Consider the following 26,521-nt stretch of genomic DNA (forward strand, 5'->3'; position numbering starts at 1 on the left):
TCACACCTACCCCACATGCCCCCCACCTTAGAGGCCTGAAATTCAATAGGGCACAAACATCTGGGCCCTCAGCAGCTTTGACCAAGACTGGATCACAGACTTCCCAGGACTCTTTCGTGAAGCCTCAGCTCCATCCATGACGAGCCCACAGGTCAGGGAGGCGGATTCTGGTGCAGCCCACAGGGCTGGAAGCTCATATGGCCTTCTGACCACCCAAGCCTTCTGCAGGGACTTTGTTCAGGCAAAGTTGTGACTTGACTCTGGACAAGGCCGGTGAAGCCTGGCAGGAAGGAAAACAACAGACTCCCCCCAAAGGGCCAGGAGGAATTTTCTTAGCTGAGGCCACAGACCCCCAGGGGGGTGGGCCCAGAGGCTGCTCAGACAACCAATGGCGACATCCCTGGCTGGGAACAATAGAGCCCCACACCTCAGCTACCTTTTGGGCTCTGGCTTCCCAGTGGTGAAGCCTTATTAAATTTGGGATTACCATGTGTAAAGCACAGTCTGAATTTTGTTTGCTCTGCCATGTAACTTGCCTTTCTAAACACTCAGTCAGAGCTGCAGTTAATCTACTGACCATGGGCTTAACCGGCAGGTGGCCAGGAGGCCCCCACCAAATTCCTCCTGACCCTTTGTTACCTGGCCTGGAAGGGAGAGACTTCTTGTTTGGGAAGTGTTTCTCCTCCCCCCGAACATTTTCAGTATTAAGAGTCTTTTGTCACCATAAATCTGGAGCGGGGATTATGACGGGCAGGCTGTCACCCAGATTGTTTCCTCCAGAGGATAATGGGAAAAGTTTGCGGGCTGGCCTAATGAAACCTTTCTTCCAGGGACAATGCCATTTCCATTAAATTAAAGCTCAAGCCTTAACAATGCCCCAGAACAAACCCAATTTGAATATTTAATTTGGGATGGAAGGAGCTGGGTAAACACCTCACTCCCATCAGCCCCTCTCTGGAGACCCCTTGCAGCAAACTCAAGGGAAGAGTCCTGGGTTGTTGATGTCAGGTTAGCACCTGTCGCTGCCAGTATCAAAGGTGGAAAATTCCAAATCATTAATATTCAATTGACAATAAAGAATGTTAGTCCTAACTGAAAAAAAAAAATCTAGGAAGTGAATACTGATCAGATAAGCAATGACCTAAAATCTGTTTGTTCTGAGCCTTGCAAGCTACAAAGCCTTTAGGATGGGAGTTCTCTCCCCCAGCCCACTGCTCACGACGCACGGGCAGCCCAGAGGTCCTCTGAGAATTGTATGCTGCCTCACACCGCACCCAAATTCCTCCCTCTTTGATTCTTCAAAGAGAATGTCTAAAAGGAAGAAATGTCTAAATGTGCTTGATTTAAAAAAAAATTACTGTAGTGACGTCAAGTGCACTGTAAGGGAACAGAATTTTTTGTATCTTCCTTCTCTACTTGGCAACCAGGCAGCCAGGCAACCAGCACCTGTGAGACAGAGTTCTGTGTGGGCTCCTCTGCATCAAGAGTCAGAATTACCCAGGAATAATTTATCCGCAGATTCTCTATGCAGTTTTCTCGTCCCTACTCACAGCACATCAGCTGATTGTTGGGCTTCTTTTTGTCCCTTGCTTCCTGGTGAAGACCCATCTTTTGTTCTGTCCTCCCGAAGATGGAAATCAGTCCTAACATGTTGATGTGCTGGCTCTATTTCCTTAACACTTCTATTTTCCTGAATTTTCGTAGTCTTTACATCTAGTGCAGATGATCAAAAGCAGCTTAATCACACTGTAAGGGGGTGAATCACTGACACATCTAATTTCTCTGTCAAAAATTTGGTTTCTACCTTGCCAATGAAGAATGGAAGGGAATATGGGAAAGAAATATCTTTTGGCATTGCTGTCCTGGAGATTCTAGAGCCTCACTTTGGTCCTACTGTGCAGGCCGCAAGTGACCCCACGACGTGGGTGGGTGCAGCTGCTGGAGCAGTGCTGATGACACAGGAGAAATTCTAATCACGCTCCCAACACCTGTTTCAGGGGTTGGCAATCAAGTCCCAAGGCAAAGGTGACATCTAAGGTGATTTTAGAGATGGCCACCAGGATCACCCAACCATTGGCTACTGCTTGAGGTCTTGGGAGGCCAGAGCCTAAAGCCCAGGGAAAGCTCCTTTTCAGGCAGGGTGTGGGTGTGGGTGTGGGTGTGGATGTGTGCATGAGCACCATGTGTGAGGCAGGGAATGAAGGCTTGGCACGCCACTTTAGATGGTGGCTGAGAATCAGATGTGCCTGCATCTGGTGGGATAGACTGTCTCACATCTGCCCAACTCATACACATCACAGCCCCAGCTCTAAGGGCTCATTGCTCAGAAACAGTTTTCAACTCTTTGTTTGCTTTAACAGCGCTACCAGGCTGAGAACCAAGCATGGGTGATGCCACCCTTCTTTTCCTTTGCATTTGAATTCACCTGGAAGCCTTCTTTTTAGGTGGGCCTTTCCTCTGGGCAAGAAGGTCACAGGCAGAGTGGCCAGGATTCATCTGGGCAGAGGTGGCCAGGCAGCCAACTGGCCTCTCCTTGGGTAGGTTGCCTCACCTCTCTGAGCCTCATTTTCCTGATTTAATACAGTTAGGTGCCCAATGAATCTGAGCTCCTATTTCCCTTGGGGTCCTTCCAGTCCTCAGCCAGTGTTTTCTGTCCTTTAAATAGTTCCATGATTATAAAAAATGTGACCTCCGAAGACAATTTTTAGAGTTGCTCTTAGGAGGCTTGTGACATTTCACCAACTCCAGAATGCAGCTCAGAAAAGAGAGTAGAGATGGAGCCAGAGATATGTCTTGAGTGGGCACTTGTCCAGCCTCCTCCCTCTGGCCTTCCCATCAATCAGCCATGCTGTACCGACTGCTCACCAGGCGCCAGTTGCTGCCACACCTCAGCGAGTGAGGCATTGACCCCACCTCTGGGCAGCACATCGGCCCTGGGCTCCAAGGTCCAACAGAGAGCCCTAGGAAAGTCCTGCACTCCTGCACTCGGCACACACACCAAAGACAGACCTAGGACTGTGCTTCCACATCTGCACCCACCAGTGCAGGAGCATCATCACTCCAGGTCCTTGGATGGGTGACATCAGGTTAGCAGCCCCCAGGGCCCCCACTGCTCCCAAATAAATTCCAGCGTTCTCACTCTCCTTTCTCACTCCCCGGCCCTCAGCTGGCTCTGTGTGTCCTCCTGTCCCCGCCACTACCTGCCAGAATGGCTGGAACAGCCTCTCACTGGGCCTTCTTCCTCACCCATTCTCCTCACAGGAGCCAGAGTGAGGTTCTAAGAATCAGGCCGGGCGTGGTGGCTCAGGCCTATAATCCCAGCACTTTGGGAGGTCGAGGTGGGTGGATTGCCTGAGCTCAGGAGTTAGAGACCAGCCTGGGCAATATGGTGAAATCCCATCTCTTCTAAAAATACAAAATTAGCCGGGCGTGGTGGCATGTGCCTGTAATCTCAGCTGCTCAGGAGGCTGAGGCAGGAGAACCACTTGAACCAAGAGGTGGGGGGTGCAATGAGCCAAGATTGCACCACTGCACTCTAGCCTGGGCAACAGAGTGAGACTCTGTCTCAAAAAAATAAAAAATAGTCCAGGCACGGTGGCTCATGCCTGTAATCCTAGCACTTTGGGAGGCCAAGGTGGGTGGATCACGAGGTCAGGAGTTCGAGACCAGCCTGGCCAAGATGGCGAAACCCTCTACTAAAAATACAAAATTAGCCAGGTACAGTGGCGGGCGCCTGTAATCCCAGCTACTCAGAAGGCTGACGCAGGAGAATCACTTGAACCCAGGAGGCGGAGGTTGCAGTGTGCCGAGATCATGCCACTGCACTCTAGCCTGGGTGACAGAGCAAGACTCCATCTCAAAATATAAAATAAAATAAAACATAAACATAAGAATCAGACCATGCCACTCCCCTTCTTAGGATCCTCCAGTGGCTTCCCATTGAAATGAAGTCCAGCTTCCCCTCCATGGCCTACAAGGTCCTGCACTGCACAACTGGGCCTGCACACTCCCTGGCGGATGCCACTCCCTGGCGTATGCCTTGCTCTGCTCCCTGCGCGTCTGCAGGTTTGCTCCTGCCTCAGGGCCTTTGCACTTGCCACTGCCTCTGCCTGGAATGGCCTTCCCCTCAATCTTGAAAGGTTGACTTCATTGTCATTTAGGTTTCAACTAAAATGCTGCTGCCTTAGAGACAGCTTCCTTGACCTCGGATCCAAAGGAAGCCCAGTCACTTTCTAAAACATCACCTCGTTTTATTGTCCTCACTGCCTCTATCCCAATTTGAACCAGTCTTATTTGTCTACATTTCTGTTGCCTTTCTCCCCCTACTGAAGTGTTGGCTCCTTGAGATCAGGGACTTTGTCCATCTTGTTCGCTGCTCTCCCCTGACTGTCTGACACCTCTTAGGCATTCAGGGAGTATCTATGAGATGAGTGAATGGATAATCTTTACCCCATTGAACTCCACATTCCTGCCAAGTCAAACATTTCCTGAAATCTTCCTGTGGGCCTCAGCTCATGAGCTTCATGCCCCTGGTACGCCCTTTCTTTCCACTTCCACAACTTTCGAAGGCTAATACCAATTCTGCCTCCTCTCCCATAAGGTAGTTGCTCCTTCTTCTGATCTCTAACAACCCTCAGCCAGTCCCCTCCTCTTCCATTGATCTGGCATATTTGAGGACATGCTCTGTCTCCCCTACTAGATTATAAGCACCACATGGGCAGGGCCTTCCACCTGCTTTGTTCTCACATTCCTGTGTGCAGGAAGGACTTGCAGAAGGTGTGTGCCAGGTTGAATGAGGACAGCCCTCCTGGCCCCAGATCACTCTGTGAAGCTGATGAATGTTTGTTTTGTTTTGTTTTGCTTTTGAGATAGAGTTTCACTTTTGTTGCCCAGGCTGGAGTGCAGTGGCACAATCTCGGGTCACCGCAACCTCAGCCTTCTGGGTTCAAGCACTTCTCCTGCCTCAGCCCTCCCGAGTAGCTGAGATTACAGGCATGCACCAGCATGCCCGGCTAATTTTGTATTTTTAGTAGAGACAGGGTTTCTCCATGTTGGTCAGGCTGGTCTTGAACTCCTAACCTTAGGTGATCCACCTGCCTCAGCCTCCCAAAGTGCTGGGATTACAGGTATGAGTCACATGCTCGGCCAGGAGTGGTTTCTTCACACTAAAATTCTCCCATTTCTGTTCCTTTGCCAGTTCTTGGGGTCCCTTTACTTCATCTGGGTTCCCAGTGTCCTCTGCTCCCCTCCCCCACAGTGAGGCCTATTCTCAGCTCGTGTACACCAAGGACCATGAGAGTATTACCTCTCCTGAGGACAGCCTAGCTCACAGCAACCCCTCACTAGAGCTAAGGGGCAGATGTTCTCTTGGTGGAATTTTCACATCAATGACACATTTTTCCCACCCAAGAGCTTTCCTGTGCTCCTGAAATCTTGCCACATCAGCAAGTACTTGCTTTGCATCTCTCCAGCAATGTGGGGTGCCACGACCTGGACAGAGGCCAGCTCTGACCTCCGTGGGTCTTTCCTTGAGAAACCCCAAGAGCAGACATTTCCACTGCAGTGTTGGATGCCCAGAAAAACAATGTGAATCAAAGCCTAGGGTTTCTATCTATGGAAAGAGCAGAAATGGACTTCTTATCCTGTGGCCCCAACCTATTTAGCCACTGCCACCTCCCTCTCCGAGAGTATAAGAGGATGTTAGACAGGGCCCATCTCGGGGGCCAAGAAGGCAATGGGATACAAAGACCCCCCACCCTCCATGTTCCCAAGTGCTATGAACTTGTAGCCTGTGCAGCAGAAAGTGGAAGCATGTGGAGGGTCCATCCCCTCTCCAGGGCCCGTCCTCTCACGTCTCTGCCTATCCCAGGCCTTAAGGTGGGGTGGGGTCCGCTGAGGCAGATCACAGGCAAAGGGACTTGAATTCCTACAGCATTAGGTGCAGATAAGGCTGACCAACCTTATCTTCACCTGAAACTTTGAGGAACCGCCAGCAACTCCTCTTTCTTTGGGGTCAAGCACACTTAGAAGTGGTTTGCTCCCCTTTCCCCATTGTCACTCACGTCGCCAGTCCAAGCTGCTATTTTCTCTCACCAAGACTACGTTATAGAAGCCTCCTAACTGGACTCTCCACTTCTAGCTCACTTTCCATCCAGCATTCAGAGTGACCTCTAAAAAATGTGCACCTCGTTATGTCATTCTCATGACTATGAACCCTTCAATGGCTGCTCGGCCTCCAAATAAAATCCAAACTCACTAAATCCTGCACATTCTGGCCCTTGCCCAGCTCAAGTCCCTCTGCATGGGGCCCCCACCACCCTGGCCAGCTTCCCATGCCTCAGAGGCAGTAGACTCAGCTCCCCCAGGGCCTCCACCACCCACTCCCTCTGTCTGGGCTCCTTGACCCACCACCATCTCTTCACGGGACTGGCTCCTTCTCACCAGTTGAGACCCTCCTCAGGGAGGCTTTCTCTGACCATCCTGTCTGAAGTAGGGCCCCACTATTATTCTCTACCAATAGGACCTTATCTGTTTTTCATAGAATTTATCATATAATTTACTAATAATTATTATTTTTTGAGATAGAGTCTCACTCTGTCACTCAGGCTGGAGTACAGTGGCTCAATCTCGGCTCACTGCAATCTCTGCCTCCTGGGTTCAAGTGATTCTCCCAGTTCAGTCTCTGGAGTAGCTAGGACTACAGGCACACACCACCACAACCAGAAAATTTTTTTACTTTTCATAAATACAGGGTTTTGCCATGTTGCGCAGGCTGGTCTCAAACGCCTGGGCTCAAGTGATCCACCTGTCTTGGCCTCCTAAAGTGCTGGGATTATAGGCGTGAGCCACCACACCTGGCTGGTAATTTATAATTATTTTATAAATGCACTGGCACATTTCAAATGCAAGCTATGTGTGGGCGGTCATTTTGTCTTTCTCACTTGGCTCCAACATGTAATAGGGTTTTTCGTGTTCAGTATTAGATTCCCCAGGGTGCCTGGCACACAACAGATAGAGGCATACCTCAGAGATATTGTGAGCTTGATACAGTAAAGCCAATGTCACAATAAAGTGAGTCACATGAATGTTTTGGTTTCGCAGCACACAGAAAACTTATGTTTACACTATACTGTAGTCTATTAAGTTTACACTAGTATTGTCTTCAAAATGTACATCTGTAATTAAAAATAGTTTATTGCTCAAAAATGCTAACATTCATCTGAGCCTTCAGTGAGTCACAGTCTTTGCTGGTGGAGGGTCTTGCCTCGATGTCAATGGCTGCTGACAGATCAGGGTGGTGGTTGCTGAAGGTTGGGGAGGTTGTGGCAACTTCTTAAAATAAGACAATAAAGTTTGCTGTATCAGTTGGCTCTTACTTTCAGGAAAGATTTCTCTGTAGCATGCAATGCTGACTGATAGCATTTTACCCATGGTAAAATTTCTTTCAAAATTGGAGACAATCCTTTGAAACCCTGCCCCTGCTTTATCAACTCAGTTTATGTAATATTCTTCATTCTTTGTCATTATTTTAACAGCATCTTCACCCCGAAGTAGATTCCATCTCAAGAAATGACTTTTGTTCATCTCTAAGAAGCAACTCCTCATCCACTCAAGTTTCATCATGTGATTGTAGCAATTCAGTCACATCTTCAGGCTCCACTTTTTATTTATTTATTTATTTATTTATTTATTTATTTTTTGAGACAGAGTCTCGCTCTGTCGCCCACGCTGGAGTGCAGTGGCACAATCTCGGCTCACTGCAAGCTCCGCCTCCCGGGTTCATGCCATTCTCCTGCCTTAGCCTCTGGAGTAGCTGGGACTACAGGCGCCCACCACAACACCAGGCTAATTTTTATATTTTTTAGTAGAGATGGGGTTTCACCATGTTAGCCAGGATGGTTTCAATCTCCTGACCTCATGATCTGCCCGCCTCGGCCTCCCAAAGTGCTGGGATTACAGGCGTGAGCCACCGCACCTGGCCCAGGCTCCACTTCTAATTCTAGTTTTCTTGCTATTTCCACTACATCTGCAGTGACTTCCTCCATTGAAGTCTTGCACCCCTCAAAATCATCCATAAATGCTAAGATCAATTTGTTCCAAATTCCTGTTAACATTTATATTTTTACCTCCTCTCATGACTCAAAAACGTTCTTAATGGCATCTAGAATAATGAATCCTTTCCAAAAAGTTATCAATTGACTTTGCCCAGATCCATAAGAGGAATCACTATCTATGGCAGCTATAGTCTTGCTTAAGGTATTTCTGAAATAAGACTTGAAAGTCAGAATTACTCCTTGATCCATGGGCTACCAAATGGATGTTGTGTTAGCAGGCATGAAAACAACATCAATCTCCCTCAGAGCCCTCAGGTGACCAGGTGCATTGTCAATGAATATTTTGTCAATGAGTATTTTGAAAGGGATGTTTATTTTGAGCAGTAGGTCTCAACAGTGGGCTTAAAATATTTAGTAAACCATGCTGTAAACAGATGTGCTGTCATCCAGGCTTTATTGTTCCATTGACAGAACACAGGTGGAGTAGATATAGCATAATTCCTAAGGGCCATAGGGTTTGCAGAATGGTAAATGAGCACTAGCTTTGGCTTAAAGTCACCAAAAGCTGCATTAGCCCCTAAAAAAAGAGTCAGCTTGTCCTCTGAAGCCAGGCATTGGCTTCTTCTCTCTAGCTATGAAAATCCTAGATGGTATTTTCTTTCAATAGAAGGCTGTTTCATCTACATGGAAAGTCTGTTGTTTAGTGTAGCCACCTTCATCAGTGATCTTAGCTAGATCTTCTGGATAACTTGCTGCTTTGCCTTGCACTTTTATGTTCTGGAAATGACTTCTTTCCTTAAACCTCATGAATCAACCTCCACTAGCTTCAAACATTTCTTCTGAAGATTCCACACCTCTCAGCCTTCATAGAACTGAAAAGAGTTGGGGCCTTGCTCTGGATTAGGCTTTGGCTTAAGGGAATGTTGTGGCTGGTTTGATATTCTATCCAGACCACTCAAACTTTCTCCCTATCAGCAATAAGGCTGTTTTGTTTTTTTATCATTCCTGTGTTCACTGGAGTATCACTTTTAATTTCCTTCAAGAACTTTTCCTTTGCATTCACACCTTGGCTAACTGGTACAAGAGGCCTAGCTTTCAGCCTGTCTCAACATTTGACACGTCTTCCTCATGAAGCTTAACCATTTCCAGCTTTTGATTTAAAGTGAGAGACATGCAACTCTTCCTTTCACTTGAACAGTTAAATGCCATTGCAGGGTTATTAACTGGGCTAATTTCAATATTGTTGTGTCTCAGAGAATAGGGAGGCCCAGAAGAGGGAGGAAGTCAGGGAACAGCCTTTCACTGGAGCAGTTAGAGCACCCAGAACATTTATTAAGTTCGCCATCTTATCTGGCTACAGTTTGTGGTGCCCCAAAACAATTACAATAGTATCATCAAAGATTACTGATCACAGATCACCATAACAATTTAATAGTGAAAAAGTAAATATTGTGAGAATTACAAAAATGTGACAGAGACATGAAGTGAGCACATGCTGTTGGAAAAATGGAGCCAATAGACTTGCTCAAAGAATTGTCAAAGACCTTCAATTTGGAAAAAAAAAAAATGCAATTATCTCCTAAGTGTGATAAAAGTATGTCTGTATTGATTAGATCAGTGAATAAAAATGGAGGAGTTTGGGCCCCCACTGCTCCTCCCTTCCCCCCGCAGTGGTACCTGAGGTAGCCCCGCAATGTTCAGCCTGGGGCAGAGGAAGGTGAAACATTGGGATCCACCCCAGAACCTCATGGGAGAAAGTCCCCTGCAATGTATTACATATTCTCTAGGGCCAAGCTAATGTCTGACAACTCTCTGACAGTACCAGAGAATTCTAACTCCCTGAGGTGGCCAATATCTCTGGTCCTCATAATAGAATGTTTTTTATCTCAAATACTTCAGAAGTTAGCATAAACTGGGAAATCAAATTATGTCGTTCAGCTCTCCTATGTTACAGAAGACGAAACTGATGTCCACAGAGATTAAGCAGCTTGCCTACAATCACCAGCTTGGTACTGGTAGAGTCCAGGCTGGACTAGGCATTCTGATTCAAGGTTCATTGTTCTTTCTCCTGTAGCCCACTTTCTCTGGTGTCCTCTCTTAGTAGCCTGAGAGTGATGTGCCTCTGTAATAGGTTGAATTTCTGAAGGGTAAATGAGGCCTGTGGTACTTGCATCCTATTTTTGTGTTTTTGAAATGTTAGTCACTATGTAACTCACCACATTTTAGGCAAAACATTGTATCAAAAGTTACACGTAAGGACGCAGAAAAGTACCCCCAGAGAATAGATCTAGAACTGCATGAGTTATCGGTTGCTCATCACTTAGTTAACAGACTGCCCCAAATGTAGTTGCTTTAAAACACCACCATTTTTAGCTCATGTTCTGTGAGCAGGCAATTTGGGTTGAGCTCAGCTGGGCAGTTCTTCTGCTGGCTCACCTGGCCCACTCACACAGCTGCAGCCAGAGCTGCATCTCCCAGGGGCTGTTTGGTCCTGGTTTTCTGTTCACTCCCAGGAAAAAAGAGTTGAGCCTGCAATACTTTATCTGGTAAGACAAGTCTGTGACTGAGACTACCAAGCAGGCCAACCCTCGCTGTTCCTGGGAGAGCCACTGACATTCAGTGGCTCATGGCTGAATAATGGGGGTGACTAGGCCACATGTCTCCACTGTCTAGCAGCACAGCCTGGGTTTTTTTCACATGGTAGCTGGGTTCCAAAAACATCAAGATTGGACAAACCTCAATGCACAAGTGATTTCCAAACCTCCGCTTGTACTCATGTTCACTAATGTCTCCTTGGCCAAAGCAAGCCAAGCCAAGTTCAGAATCAAGCAGTGAAGAAAGATTCCATTTCTTGATGGAAGGAGCTGGAAAGCACTGTTGCTATTCCCCCACCCCACCAATCTACCACAAGGGTAGAGCTGGATAAATACCTACAGTATCATATTCATATTGAGATTATTGTAACCATTGATGGTTTATCTAGCCTCTTGGGGGTGAGGGTGTGTGTGAGAGGACCCAGAAGCAGCACCTGGCTGTGAGGTGAGGGAAAACCACTAACAGCTGGCAGAAATGCAAGCTGGAGACTCAAAACCTCTGTCACCCAGCCCAGAGCCGAGGTTCTCATCTTATGGGGCAGAAGGTGGGCCAACCAGGAGTATCCCTGGAGAGAGGAAAGATCTCTGGACACTCAGAAGCTGTGAGCGGCTTCATTCTCCTCCAAGCTGCTTCATACTTGCTCTCCCTTGGCATCATGAGATGCTGCTTGAGAGAGAGACAGAGGGAAAGTGAGAGATCCACTCAAAATGTAGGCTGGATCAGGGATGTGGCCTCTGCTCCTAAAAATAAAGACTGTGGAGGAAAATGAAGGCTAATGTACCTGGAGGTGGAACCATAGGTCAGGTGGGCAAAGCTTTTAAATGTACTGCCTTCTGGGTTGGGAATAGCATGGCGACATTCCCTCAAGCTCAAGGAGAGCTCGGCCATCAGAAGGCAGACTGCAGATCAAGACAGTGATGGCCTGAGCTCACTTTCCGACCTAGTCTGACAGTCACATCGTGTTCAGCTTCCACCTTTCTCACATTGGTAGGCTGCAAACCATCAAAAAGTAGAATTTCATATACAAAGCCGAGTCCTTATTCTAGATTGCACAGGTGATGCCCAGACAACAAGCCAACATTTTCAGATCCCACCGCCCAGCTTTCACCATGGACCTGGCCTGGGATGGTGCGGCCTCGGTGCCCACTGGGAAGGCAGAGTGGCCCAGCGTGGGCGGCAGAGGTGAGGGAGGGAACGCTGCTCTGAGGCCTTTTTCTTGTAGCTCCAGACAAATTAAAAACCTCCTTACCAGCCATTCATTCTGAGGAGGCCTCTTCCTTCCTCCACAGGGGGGCTGCTGTGTTGGAAGCCGATCGGATTCAGGGAGGCTGGGCCTCCCGGAGCTCTCAAGGAGGGGGAGCGGCAAGAATGGAAAGAGAGAGGCCCTAACCCTGAAGAGATTGGCAGGCAGGGAGTGGGGGCAAAGTGCAGCCCAGGTCACTGGGAAAAAAGAAATCTCAAAGTAAGGGAGTGGGGGAAAGTTCCACTTTCAGCCTAATTATGAAAGAGGCCTCGGTAGAGAGGGGCGGGGGAGCCCAAAGAAGAGAGAAAAGGGAAGTGAGATGTTGCAGAGAGCAGAAAGAGATTCTCAGGGGGCACAGGCTATTGAAGGAACGCAGAAAGGTGCCGCCTCTTCAAACGTGGGGCTGTTATAACTGATTTTGAGAGACCTGGAAGCACGTTCGCCTGGGACTCCCAAAGAGGGAGGGCAAAATGCCCTATTAAGGGTGGGACGAATTGATTTCCCAAAGAAGCACAGCACCATTTCCTCCAAATGCCCTCTGCAGTCCTCCTTAATCTGCCCTGGAGGCAGCAGGTGACCTCTGCACAGGCCCCTGGAGGCGCCTTTGTTCGGGGGCATTCTGCGGCCCGCCCCGCCCCCTCCCCTTGCACCTGGGCAGCAGCCTCAAAATGCACTTGTCCACCCTTGGCCGGCTCCCGTGGTGGGATGGCGGATGCCTTTGTATGTGAAAAGCCACGAGCCCTCCAACTCCTGTTTTCCCTTCGGCTTGACACATTCACTAATGTATTTCCTGTTCACTCCCAGGAAAAAAAAAAAGAGTGCCTGCAATACTTTATCTGGTAAGACAAGTCTGTGACTGAGACTACCAAGCGGGCCAACCCTTGCTGTTCCTGGGAGAGCCACTGCCAGTCAGAAAGCTTGGCTCTGCCCTCGAATCCCCAAGTGTTCCCTGCCGGGTTCTAATCCAAGCCCTCTGAGGTTTGCTAATTTAATTGTGTAATGGTCCACACCTGAGACATTCCCTGAACTATCTTTAGGACACTACTTAGCCTAAAAGAAAGACAAATAAGAGTATTAAGACAGGGACTTAGACATTGAAAGCTTTTACCATCTCCAAAACATCTGAGTCAAGCAGAAGAAAACGGGGTGGGAGGATGAGGGGTGGCCTCAAAGTCAGAACAAGCAACCAGAAGTAATTAAAGTTCTTGCTAAGTGAGTCTGAAATATGTATTTAGCCCTTGTAAATTAAATAACCCTGGGTTTTTAAAGAGTGATTCTCCGAACATCTATTATTCACATCAGTAGGACAGACGGTAAGCCACTGTAAGATTTATAGAAACTAAAAGACTTCCCATGCTAAAGGTTAATGAAAGTGTAATTTGAATCATGAAATCTTTATGTGTCGGCTCAATTTACACCGAGGGCTCATTAAGGATGCGTTTGGTACAGCGGGCGGCAGGTGACGTCACATTAGTATTTAAATGGGCGGGGCCAGGCTGCTCTGCATGTAATCCTTTAAAAATATAACAGCCTCTCTCTTTCCTTCTCTGTCTCTCCAGCTGTAACAACTTCACCAACTGTCTGGGTTCCACCCCGAGGATTTCACTGAGAGAACACGTTAGAGGGAATCAGGAAGCAGAAAAAAGGTCACAAATAAGCACCTCAGGAACAATGAAAGCTTTTCTCTACGCAGCAGTGGGAGAGTTGCTAGAAAAACTGGAAAGGTATTAATCAGAAGTGGCTATAAATCCTCTGGAGTTTTGCTCTTATAAAACTCCTCAGAGAAAGTCTTGAAGGAAATGCAGGTCAAAGCCCAAAAAAGCTCTTGATCAGAGATTGCTGGAGGAAAATCTTCCCAGACGCCGTTTAATAGGCAGCAATCACCCCAGGAGTGGGGAAGCCAAGTACGCTTGAAACATGGTTGCAATTCCTAATAGGTCTTGTCACACTTAAGGCACTGCAAGCTCCATCCAACGAACAGCTGAAGCTAGCTGGCGATTCATAAAGCCAACAGTTTAAAGTTTATTATGATGAAAGCACTTAATGACAGCCATCGCTAGGGGCCCATCATTTATAAAGCTGTGCTGAGTATTAGACATGTAGCATGACCACCAATTTTATGTCACAATTGCTACCATAAAATGACCTTTGGTGATTTTTGCTGCATGTGGTGGACAGCTCTTCCTTCACATTAGTGCTCTGTGGCTTTCTTTGCAGACTATTATGCTGTCTAAAGCTTATTTGGCACTGTCGTGAGCCTCAACCCTTGTTATTACCCCGAAGGCCTGTCTAAAAAAAAAAATCTCATGCTCTATTACGCCACTCCAATAATTTACAGTTCTTACCAGCCTTGGTTAGCATAATATTTTAATGCAAATATGCTTTACCATTGGATTTTATTTTAAGCACACACACACACACAATTTCCCATGCTTCTGGCTAGTAGAATATCCATTTTATGGGAGTTCACTGAAATCAGCCTCTTATTCTCTGGTCAGGACTCACTGATTGAGCACTGTTTCCTCTGGGTCAGTTAAAACATCACCAGAAAAAAAAAAAAAAGGGTTACTTAAACTTCTGTTGAGATTTTTTTTTAAAGATCCTATACATGATAAACCCACTTAAGGCAGAAACACCAATTAATTCTTATTTCCCTGCATCCAGTCGCAATGCAAATTTACATTTGAGTAACATTATTTAATTAGGCTTACATTTTTCCACCTTCTTTGTGTAGTTAGGAAATGTCTGAATACATGCCACTTTACTGCTCCAATGTAAACTGCTGCTAAGAAAGTGGTCTGTCCACACTACACCACCTTTAAATTGTGTATGTAATTTTATAAATGATATAAAATCTGCTTCTAGCCCTAAGGAAAAAAAAAACCATAAGCATGGCACACTGCAATTTTGGAAGGATTTAAAATATGTGATTTCTGCTGGTACCTACTGTATTGGGTTTTATATAAAGCTTTTTTCAATAAGGTAAATTGTTACATGACAAACTCATCTTCCACCATTATCATCTGCTGTTTGTGTTTAACAACAGGAGTCCCGCTCTAACAAAACTGTTGTAATGGCTGTACAAATTACTCAGCTGAAAGCTTTTCACCAAACAAAACAGTATTAATCAGCAGTTCTTATGAAGGTGCTAATTAAAAACAATTTTCTTCCTCAGTTTGCAATACTAAAGCCATCTTCACTTGCACAGTTTCCAATATACAGCTACTGTATTTGCTCACACTTCAGGCCCTCTATTAACTATTGAATCTCCTATTAGCCATTTTATTACATTTCTGTTTACAAGCTTGTTGACATTTTAAAAGTCACGGTATGATCTGTTTTATCTGTTAAAAAATGTATTAATTGAAAAGTCAGGGGGACAAAAAAGGCAAAATACAGACTCCAAATGCACAGACTTCCAGGGCAGACAACATTGTGAGCATTTAGCCACAGCCTGGAAGGTAAGCTCTCTGGGTAAAATGAAATGTGAGAATTAAAAGTGGCATTTCAGGCTTAATGGTTTGATAAACACTAACAGGATACTTCCTAATTTGGAAATAGTCCACTCAGGAAAACATATTTACCCTGCCTAAAATCAGCCTGACTTTCAAATCCATTTTTTCTTTATGGTATACAATCAACATAATTATGTTTCATACAGCCTGAACTCAGGGGATTTTGATCTAGGGTGGGGATGTACCTGGAATCTGGGGGCTGGAGCCCAGATCTCGGGTCTAAATAGCTTAATCTTTCCTGTGAGTGTGTGTGTGTATATGCTTGTACATATACTTTGACTCTCTCCCCTATGTGGGCATTCTGCCCCACCCCCAGAGTCCAGTGAGAGGTTCTTGCCAGACAATGCTAATGAATTGTCTGGCATAGATTGGAAACAAGTCAAATGCTGACTAAGCACAAAGAAAATCCATGGAAGCTGGGTTCCTATTAAAAAACAAAAACCTCCTAACCCTCATGAGAAGGTTGCCCCACTTTGGTAGCAGAGAGATGGAAAAAAACACCACTACCTCCTGCCTCTGGTATTAAAACCAGGTTCTTCAGCTGTCAAAAGCAGTTAACTAGTTTAGGACAGACACCTGGCTGTTGAAATAGGGCTCCGGAGGGCAACTAATCCTTCCATTCACTCAGTTAACTGCTGGATCCCCCAAATTGATTCAACAGGTATGCAGTGGTAAATTCAGCCCATACTGAAGCCAAAGGGAAAATCAGCAAGGGGCGGGCAGCTCTTCTCTGAAAACACCCGAGGAACTAGCCAGAAAAGCTTTTATGGCCCTGACAAGTTTTCTGCTGAATACTGAGCACCTAAATTACCCTTCCCTAATGGAAGTTACATTTTCATGCTCAGTCAAAAAGCCAACAAAATACACAATTTATACAAAATAGCATCAACCTCTTAGGTAGTCTTTTCTAGCACTTTTATCCCAATTCACGGCATATGTCTTGCTATAAAGTAAAATATATTTCTTATAACCAACTTGTATGTAGCTATTCATCTCACAGCATTAGAACTGACCACGGGCAATATTAGAAACATTCTTTCATCCAACCAAATCTACTTAGTATGACAAAGGAAAATCATGAGTTTTATCAGAAGATAAAGGTACACAAAGAAAAGAAATATTATTCTTAGGATTTCCTAAGCAGAGAGGCTTCCTTTCTGAAACAAACACATGCATAATTACATAGGCAATTATGGAATGGGCCATTTCAATTGCAATTGACGCATAGAAATAATCATAAAGTTCAAAAGAAATGTAAATGGACAAACTTTCAAAGCTGCTCTATTTCACTTTTCAGTATCAGCACTCCATTAAACTTTGGGAAAATAAAAACTGTAAAATTATTCAATAATATAGAACATTTCTTACAAACTTTCAAAGAACCTGGACTAGAGAGATTTCCAGGTGAGGATCCCATGAAGAGCAGATCTAGGAAACCCTTAACGTTGTATAGGAGATTCTCTAGGTTTTAATTACATAATAAGCGAATTTCCTTACTACATATCTCTTGGTAGCAACAGTTCAATTCTGAAACACTGTTCTCAGATATTTAAAAAAATACATTCCTAGTTTACTTTTTAAAATATAGTATCTCCCAGAGACATAAACACTGGATTTCTCCACCAACAACACACAAATGCAAATTGAATTCTTGCCAATTCACGTATTTTCTTGAGAGAAAAAAGAAAATATTCTCATAGTCCTGCTGTTCCATATTTAAAAAGAAAAAAGAATAGACCATCTTAGGTGCTACTACAGGGATGCGTTTTCTTTGTCTGGCAGAGTTAGTTGCAGGTTTTACAGAGGAAATAATTTTGCTGTATTTTCACCCGTATAAATGGAATGGCTTGTGTTGCCTTTTAAAACATGCCAAATTCTAATTTTTAAACAAGAAAATATCAAGCCAGTGTGCAACCTATACAGTCACCAAAGGAGAGCTGCCACTAGCTGAACTACTCAGCTAAATGGCTGGTTTGCATTGCCCTGGTCTTTATCTAGCACTGAGAATAGACTGCTGTTTTATCCAAAGAGGAATAAATTGCTGTTATTGTGATGTTAGCCCATCACTTGGCATTGCAATTCAAGTTTTTGTGAGAAAGAAATGTATGATCTAACTGCGACTTGACCTATGCCTTCTGAGATCCATCTAGGTGCTCTAATGGAGCAGAAAAAGTGGTGAATACAAGGACATGCAAACTGATGGTGAAAAATTTGTTTGATGATAGAAGTGAGCAGAGAAGACATTTGAGAGTCGCTGCTTTTATGACAGCTAAGTTTGTTTAACATGCAAAAGGATGGACCCCCAGTCTCTCACCTATCACTTTAATTGTATCACACTGAATATATGTTTTTGCCTCTACTAAAGACATGAGGATATATAGCTAACCTACTAATGACATTACTGCTAAAGTGGGCACAGATGATTCCTTACAGATAAACATCTGAATTTCCACAAAAGGCATTAGAGCATCTCATGGATGCACTAGGCAAGGATAAGCTTGGGTTCCCTGCAGAAAAGTCATTCTCTCTTAATCCTAGGTAGCACCTATTAAATGTTTACCATACACTTGAATCACAGCATATAACAATATATACTTATTTTAAATAAGATAATTGTGTGCTTGAGTTTTTAAAAAACTCCCCCTGGTTGCAATCTGGTTTATCAGCCATTTACTCAAAATTTCTCTGGGAAGGACCTATTTTGAAAGAGGCCTGGAGAACAGCAGCAGTTAGATTTAAGCCCTGATACAGGCTCACTTTTCATTCATAGTCAGAGCCTAAATGTGCTCTTCTTGTACCTAAACAGATAATAAGCACTCAGCACACTCCCCCTCCTTGACACAGCACACTGAGACTAATCACACATAATTGGGGAGGAGGAGCAGAGGGCTGGCCACGCTATTGTGTCCAGAGGACAAACGGTCAGTTTATGAGGCTTTGGGCTGATGTAGTCATTTCTTATACATCTATAGGGAAAAAAACATACTGTTTAAAAGGAAAAAAAGAAGGAGAGAGAGGGACAGAGAAAGGGATGGCGGATTTAATACAATTAATTGGAGAGAGATAAAAAGATACGCTTTATTTATTTTTTTAACCAGGAAAGAATCATGATATTTGCTGGGTTTACTGATTAAAAACTACCACCACCAAAACAGAACAAAGACCAAAAAAAAAAAAAGGAGGGATGGGTATCATCAAAAGAAATTCTGTCTCAATTACAGGGAAAAATATTTCGTTTGTTCACCAGTCAAATTCAAGTCACAGACAGGCAGCTTATACATATTTAAAGACAAACAAAGGTTTAGGGCAGGAAGAGCAACAAGCAGAGTGTAAAAAGAGGTGGGGAGGGAGCTGGAGAGGGCAGCTGGGGAATAACGTGGGTGAGGACAGGTGGAGACCATAGCCCACACGTGAAATGCTGCAAAGGGCACAGGCAGGCGATTATACCCCTTACAGATTTCTGTTTTTGTAAAAATATTCCCTGTGCACTTGATATTTTTCTTCGTCTTTGAGAAGCTTAATCTTCTATCCATGTTTGGTTAAAATAAGCAGAAGCGGGTAATGAAGGTTTTCTTCATATATGTCCGGGTTTTCCTTTTTCAACTGAAAACAATAGAAAGAAAAAGGTAAGGGGACTCCAATTAGGGATCTTTACCAGTCAATATTAATGTTGAGTATCATGATGACTTTTACACCAAAATATATAGTTCTGGAAAAATAAATCACAGAAAAGCAACTCAAAGTAGTTCTCAGTGGCACTAATGTGACAATTCTATACATTAACATGGGGATTGTTTTTGGTGGGGGTGGGTAGGGTTTTTTTCATAAATACCCAAACTGCACTTTGACCTCTATAAACTGTGAGGCACTTGACAGAAGGCAGAGCTGGGGCTCATTCATCATCACCTGACTGGGCATTTGACATAGAAGTTTCTGCTCTCTGTACCCTCTGCCTCTGACCAATGCCACACTATTCAGGCAGGCGGGCATTTCAGATCACTGCTTGGAGTCCGTGGCAACATCTGGGCACAGGGAAAGGCTTGTGGAGCCCAAGACACTGCAAAGGCTCTCCAGGTGCTTCTTAGGGGTTTTAACATTAATAATAAGTCACTCAAAACTTCTTTTCTCTGAGGAGGGGAACATACTCCAACAATTAGACTAGCAACATTCCTGTTCATACTGTGCAGGGAAGTTCTGAGGATCTTTCTGTGATAAGATTTTAAAATCCAGTTAGGTTTCTCACATATGAAGTACACTTTTTCTTCATTCGGCTGGAATAGTTTTAAAGTTATATTTATATTTATTCTAGCAAATAAAAATTTGCTATTTATAAAGACAAAATTAATATTTTTGAAGTTGGAATTTATGAGCCAATTGTTAATTTCTTTTTAGATTATAAGAATAAAAAAATAAATATTTCTTTAAATTATACATGGAGTCAATTCCTTTATTGTTTAAATTAGTCAAACACCACCCACCCCACCCACCCTAAAGCAAAGTGAATGGCCTCAACATCACACTCTCCCAGGTTGGTCCCTCTGGGGCATGTTAACTTGAATCTTTTCGAAGTGCATGTTCCTTCTAAATCATATTCCCAAACCATGACATGGACATGCTGTCACTAGTAAGGACAGGAGTCATGAGCCCACTTCCCCTTTTCCGCTGGGGAACATAAAGCTAATTCAGCCTTTAATTTCTAATCCACTTTCCAATCCACTTTCCCAAGAACTGATGGTGGTACAGTCACTGAGGTGACTTCATTCTGTTTTCTTAGACAGAGTTTGTTCTGTGTACAGATGATTTGTTGTCTATTTAGGAAGATCCTTGTGGATTTTTGCTGCTACCAAAGTAGCGAGAGTGTTAAGCCTAAACACAGGTCCTCCAACCTTACTATTTAGTCTAATTTTAGAAAATGCTGAGAAAATGGCTTCACCAACTTCCCAGTCCATACCCACTGACCGGGACTTACCACTGTAAATACTTTTGTTGCCAGTTGCCCTAGTGATAGAGGGAGCTCACTGAAGTATTTTATAGAGGGAAGAGAGGACCAAGCTAGCTCAATTCTTTCCTTGGGGATTGGGGATAAGGGAAAGTTGATTACTCAGTGGCAGTCAGCTGACCTACTCACTCACAATGCACTAATATACAGAGACTCAAATGAGCTCTTTATAAAGTCCCTGAGGTAATATGTGGGATAAATAATTCTTCTGTAAATATGGGTTAGAAATCACTTTTAACTTGGATTCTATGCTGACCTCTGGAGGCCAAAGTGGAGGCTTCGTTGCTGAAAGGGGCCAGAGGCCAGCCCCGTCTTGCCTGTGAGACCTTTCCACAATGGGGAAGAGCTGACAACCCTCAAAGGCAACACTATAACCCAGCCCTGGATCATTTCTGAATCAAGCAAGTCTGTTATGTGAGGGTACTTGAACACACACAAAGCTCTTAGCCAATACTTGCTTCGATGGGGGAATGTTATGAGTTTTAAGAATAATTCCATTTACCCAGGCTGTACTTCCTTGCCCAATTAATAATTACAATTTTAACAAATATCAAAAGGTACCTTGAAAGAAAATGAAGAAAAAGCAAATCATGAATAAAACAATTTTCCAATTTCATAGGTGAAAACAGGGTCTTTGAGGACTAAACTAAATTATATAGCTGCTATTAGTAGCATTATGCTTTACTTCATAATCGGATGTAACACGCTCAGCCTTACTACGGCGTGAACAGCAGCAGCAGGAGTGGAGTTCAGACTGTTTACCCTTTACAGTATCCACAATTATCAACAGCACACCACACAGATTATAAGCACCAGCCACTTGTAATGTGGCATTTTGAATAGATAAGCAGAAGTGCAATATGGCCGTGTTTTTAACACAATGTACTGACTTCACAGTCCAGCCCAAGCCTATTTTCAGAGCTATGTACAAAAATACAGAAAAATAAACACTTCAGGGTGGTTTTGCGAAAGTTTATAAAAAAAAAACCCACGGCATGTAAAATTATATTTCAAAGAACATTTGCATGAATGAGAGTATTTTTACCAACTAGCATCAAGCCAGCTGTAATCTCGAAGTCACATCTCTCTACCTTACAAAACGATTTGCTATCTTACTATCCGAAAGGTTTTGAACCACACTACGAGGGCAATGAATTTGATTCTCAGCCTTGAGGAGACCAAAAGGCTGGGGAGGAGAGGGAAGTGTTTTATTTTTCTCCCCTTGCAAGGATGGACTGAAAAGCAATATTTTTAAAACATACTACACCTTTGGCTGCCTGGTTCCTGAGCACATTGGCTGCATGGTGTGGGCACAGTTTAACAAAAGCACTGGCAGAAAAGTGCGGAATGGCACCGTTTTGATTACAGGCTTGCTTTTTAACGGAAATAAAATTTCACAGTTAACAATGAGAGGTGAAAAGTTTAAGAGGCAAAGCTGTTCCTCCTGATCACTGACTGTTAATCAGCTTCATGGGTGGTTGCCTAAATCTGTAGATTTTTTTTTTTTTTACCTTGCACTACTGCCAAGTAACTAATTTTTTCGCCTGTTGTAAGAGGAGGGGTGAAAAACTCGGCTTCGAAGGCAGCTGTGTATGAGTGACGCGAGGCACTAATGCAGAGGGCAAAATTAAAATTCATGAATCTCTTCACGACCATTTGTGTAACAAGATTAAGACGGGACAGCGGAAAAGAGCGGCATTATCAGGCGTCTTACAGTCCTCCAGCTGGTTACGCTCTATTCCAACACAGTAGGGCTAAGAGGATAACACGCAGCCTGAAGGAAAACGCCGCTCCTCCATTGGGGAGCAGCGCGTCCCAGGGACGAGGGGGCTTTGGCCAGAGATGGAGAGGAAGAAAGCTGATTGCCGCTCAAGATGGAAAACTTTTAAGCCCTGGCTATTAGCACGCGGCCAACAAAAGCCGCCAGGGTGGAGGCTCCCGGCGGCCGCGTCCCAGAGCCCCGGGCGGGCGGGCTAGGGCTGGAGGGGGCAGGGGTGCTGCCTTGGGCCTCCGCCTTCGCGCCCTGCTGCAGGGCATGGGGATGGGCGAGGAGCAGCGGCGCTGCCCGCTCCCTCCAGCGTGGCCCCCGGCTCACTGCTCCGGCCTCTGGGCGAGCTCCTTCTCCTGCAAAGGAGCACAACTGCACGTGCCAGCCCGGTCAGCACACAGTACCCCGCTGCTGGGGCAGGTACAGGAGGGACCAGAGGCATTCTTTTGCTAGAAGCAGAACCCCACACCAGCTGAAATAGCTCTCATTATTAAAAAAAAAAAAAAAAAAAAAAAAAAAAAAATATATATATATATATATATATATATATATATATATATATATATATATCATGGGCGCCCGTTTATACCTTTTATCCAGGTTGTGCCAACTCTGCAGAATATTCTCCTAGGGTTCTACACTCTCCCCACCCCCAACAATGAAGAGAACTATTTCTTAGTCCAATGTACCAATGTCAGAAAACTGTGAATTTGACTTTTCAGCAATTATGACCAGAGAAAAAATAAGGCCACTTATTTATGTGCTTCACTTAGCAGGGTAGTGTACAACGTTGGAAATAAAAAGAGGAGGTGTGCTGGCCACCAGGCGCTAACACTCTAAAGTTCCAGATAAAGGAGAGGTGGGCGTGCCTGGCATGTCCCAACACTCCTCAGATCTTTCAGGGAGGAGACAGAGGGTATCAGGCACAATGCTGAACATCTTTGCTGGTGGAGAAACCCAAGCCTTTGCTCTCCTGAGCTGTCACTGGGAAACTAAAAGCATTTGTTGTTCTAGGGGGAAAGTGAATGGCACGACATTGAAGCAGCTGTCAGCTGATCCTTGTAGTTCCAGCCCGACCCTGGAGAGAAAGCCACATTATTCCTTTGGGTGGAGGAGTCCAGGGAGCCAGGAGGGACCCTTTTCCTACCAGGTAAAGACCCGCTTTTTTTTAGGGGGAGGGATTGAAAAGGGGAAAACATCATTCTAGAGAGGCTGGTAAGATCTGAATCACATACCATCCTGTTTTTATTTTCTGATTGTGAGCAATGGGCCTGACTCCACCAGTGAGAGGATGTAATTTAACTCTTTCAGTTCACAGAGCACCATTTTCCCCCCAGAGGCTAAATGGAACCTTAAAGATTCAAATAAATAAATTCATTTTCAGAAAGTGAGAATTTCTTTCTCTTGCTTGGAAGATCAGATTAATTTTGCATATATTTTTCCAAAAGCCAACACACTTCTACAGTATATTATAGTCCTGGGTAATAAAGGATGCTGTTCACATTGTCCCAGGAGAAAATTAAGCTCGGGCCTTTATTTTTCTGCAGTTACAACTTGTGAAATCATGACAAGTTAAAGTCTCTTGCCAAGGTCAGACTAGCTCAGTGAAGGGAGATTTCTGTAAGGCACAAAATTACTGAAATAATACATGTTATACTAGTCACTGTGACATGTACTACTAGCAAACGTGAGAATCCTAAAAAGTTTTCAGTGAAACACTCGCCTCTCAGTGTCCTATATTGGTCTATACCTATAAATAATAAAAAGGCTGATAACATTGCTTTATGTAAGCAGGCTTAGAAATCACTCTCAGATAAGTGCTTTTGACCTAAATCTTGTAGTGCCTCCATCTGACATATAACCCCACAACTGTGAAATTCTGTATGAGATTTAACAGTCTCAAACTGCCAACTGACCCAGCTATAAACCAAGCAGAGATAAAGATTTACAGTCCAACATGATACAATTAGACATTCACCTTTTATTTATTTCAGTGTGGCTAAGCATTTAACCTACTTAAAAGCTGAAGGTTTTTCATTAAAATATAAATGCATGTTATTCATTCTATGCCACCTCCCCTTACATCCTACAAATTAGTCTATTATGAATGAAAAGATTAGTTTGTTTCAGAGAAAAGAGTAAACAGGAATGGTTTCTGTAAAATCCTTCTAGACATGCAAAGATAAAAGATGGCTTTACCACACAAAATAATCAGATACAAATAGCTGTTCAGAAGCAACACACCTAAGGAGTACTTTAATCAAATATTTAGGTTACCTGCCAAAAAGACCATGATCTCTTCAAAATGCAATGCGGATTAAAGTGTTATCTAACACAAGCAGAAAACTAACCTTGGAGTGGAAGTATGAAATGTGTTCATCATAATTTTCATGTCTTTGGATACAGAAACCAGCTTTTTCAGCTAGATTGCAAAATTGGTTTAAAGTATTCCCTCGGCGTGGGGCAAATACCATTGCTTTCCCCTAGAACAGTAAAAAGGAAATTCACACATTTTAAAACTGGAAGGTAACCAAACATAACAGACATTGGTCAAAGCATGTAATGTATTGCTCTCAAGCAGAAAAACTCAATTGTTCTTGAGATGTCTATGCAGGATGGACATTCACAGTGAGAATAATTTCCAGGAGAGATGTATACCATATAAGAATCGATTTCACATCCAAATGGCCAGTTGCTGTGTTTTATCTTTTTCAAATAATACTTATAAAAAACAAAATGTGGTTGAAAGCTGGTGTTCTGAACAATATGCATTGTCTCAGGTCCAGTGGGTTAAGCCATTGACTAGATTTTAGAGTAACTGGTCCAGGGAAGTGCCATTCACCTTGTGACTCCTTAGCACCTGCCAACACTTCCCCAACACAGTCCTGGGGCATGTGACAACAGATGCTTACATCTGTTAGTTTTTTGCGCCCTGAAAATTCAGTACCAAGAAATCCTTCATAGAGACAAGTAACCACAATTCCTCTTGGAGAGTTTTCATATTTCAGTCCTGCCCTAGCCTTTTCTGTGACCACGCTGTCAGATACAGGCTCCAGGATCTTGGTTTCCAACTTTATTGAATCCCTCATGATGGTCATCACTATAGCAAAGCAGTTCCTCATAGTATTCACATGATTGCTTTTCAAAGAAAGTGGTATAATGAGGGTAAACAGGCTTTTCTAAATAATCCACACAATCTTATGTGATCGTTGCAGTGGGGAGAATGGGAGGAACTGAATAAAGTATGTACTGGATTTCAGAAGACCATCTGACATGAAACTTCACAATGACCATTTGCTAACTATTGGATGCATGCGGATTTTTCCTCCCTCTCAGATGTGTACAGAATGGCCAAAGTTCAGAATCTTCTTTTTTTTTTTTTTTTTTTTAAATAAAGACGGTTATATGCTTCTGTTACTCTCAAGGTTACACTTCACCTCTGTGAAATGCCTCTTTAGGTTTTGAGGGAATCATGAAAATATATCTGAGTTTCTTATGAAGGGTGGTTTATCATTCACACCAGCCAGCCAGTTCTTGAGCACCTGGTAGTCAGACACTGTGCTAGGCATTCATATGAATATCCTCTCCTTTAGTCTTTAAGCCACTCTATGTTGTAGGTATAGTGTAGTCAGACACTGGGCTAGGCATTCATATAAACATCATCTCCTTTAGACATTTTTTTTTGAGACAGAGTCCCACTCTGTCACCCAGGCTGGAGTGCAGTGGTGCGATCTCGGTTCACTGGAACCTCTGCCTCCTGGGTTCAAGCGATTCTCTTGCCTCAGCCTCCTGAGTAGGTGGCACAGTCCACCACGCCTGGCTAATTTTTTTTTTGTATTTTTAGTCGAGATGGGGTTTCGCCATGTTGACCAGGTTGGTCTCAAACTCCTGACCTCAGGTGGTCCTCCCACCTTGGCCTCCCAAAGTGCTGGGATTACAGGCATGAGCCACCGTGCCCAACCCTCCTTTAGTCTTTAAACCACCCTATGTTGTAGGTATTATCAACCCTGTCAGTGAATGATCAGAAGCCCCAGCACTGATGCTCTCTCCACTACTCTACATGTCTCCTTATTAGTAACAGTGATGACAATGATAATGATAGCTACCACTGTGCTAGGTGCTTCACGAATCCTCCTTTAATCTCCTCAGCGATCTTCTCAACAACCTGTACAGTAGACATTGCATTTTACAGATGGTTAAACATACAGTGAAGGATTTGAAGAACATAAGGAGGAACTGTGGCAGAAAGGACTCTGGACTTAAGGGGAGTCTCCACCATTAAACAGCTGTGTCACCTCAGGACAATCAGAAAATAATCATAGAACTTTTGAGTTAGAGGGAAGCTTG

The 26,521-nt window shown here is 44.1% G+C and overlaps 1 protein-coding gene across 4 annotated transcripts in view; it reads right to left on the reverse strand.

Moving 5' to 3' along the window:
- Window positions 1–18,471: 18,471 nt before the first annotated feature.
- The window catches only part of CAMKMT (calmodulin-lysine N-methyltransferase), a 412,109-nt gene continuing 404,059 nt past the window's right edge, over window positions 18,472–26,521 (reverse strand). For 2 of the 4 annotated variants that reach the window (XM_019021123.4, XM_019021122.4), the window contains 2 exons: window positions 24,526–24,657; window positions 18,472–19,010 (listed from right to left, as the gene is read on the reverse strand). In XM_019021123.4, coding sequence (XP_018876668.2) covers window positions 18,933–19,010; window positions 24,526–24,657 — 210 coding nt within the window. In that variant the 3' untranslated portion in view covers window positions 18,472–18,932. The remainder of the gene's footprint in view (window positions 19,011–24,525; window positions 24,658–26,521) is intronic. The other 2 variants (XM_063695910.1, XM_055377815.2) reach the window with 1 other exon arrangement.

Source organism: Gorilla gorilla, chromosome 12 (assembly GCF_029281585.2).
Source record: "Gorilla gorilla gorilla isolate KB3781 chromosome 12, NHGRI_mGorGor1-v2.1_pri, whole genome shotgun sequence".
In the NCBI taxonomy this organism is placed as follows: domain Eukaryota; kingdom Metazoa; phylum Chordata; class Mammalia; order Primates; family Hominidae; genus Gorilla; species Gorilla gorilla.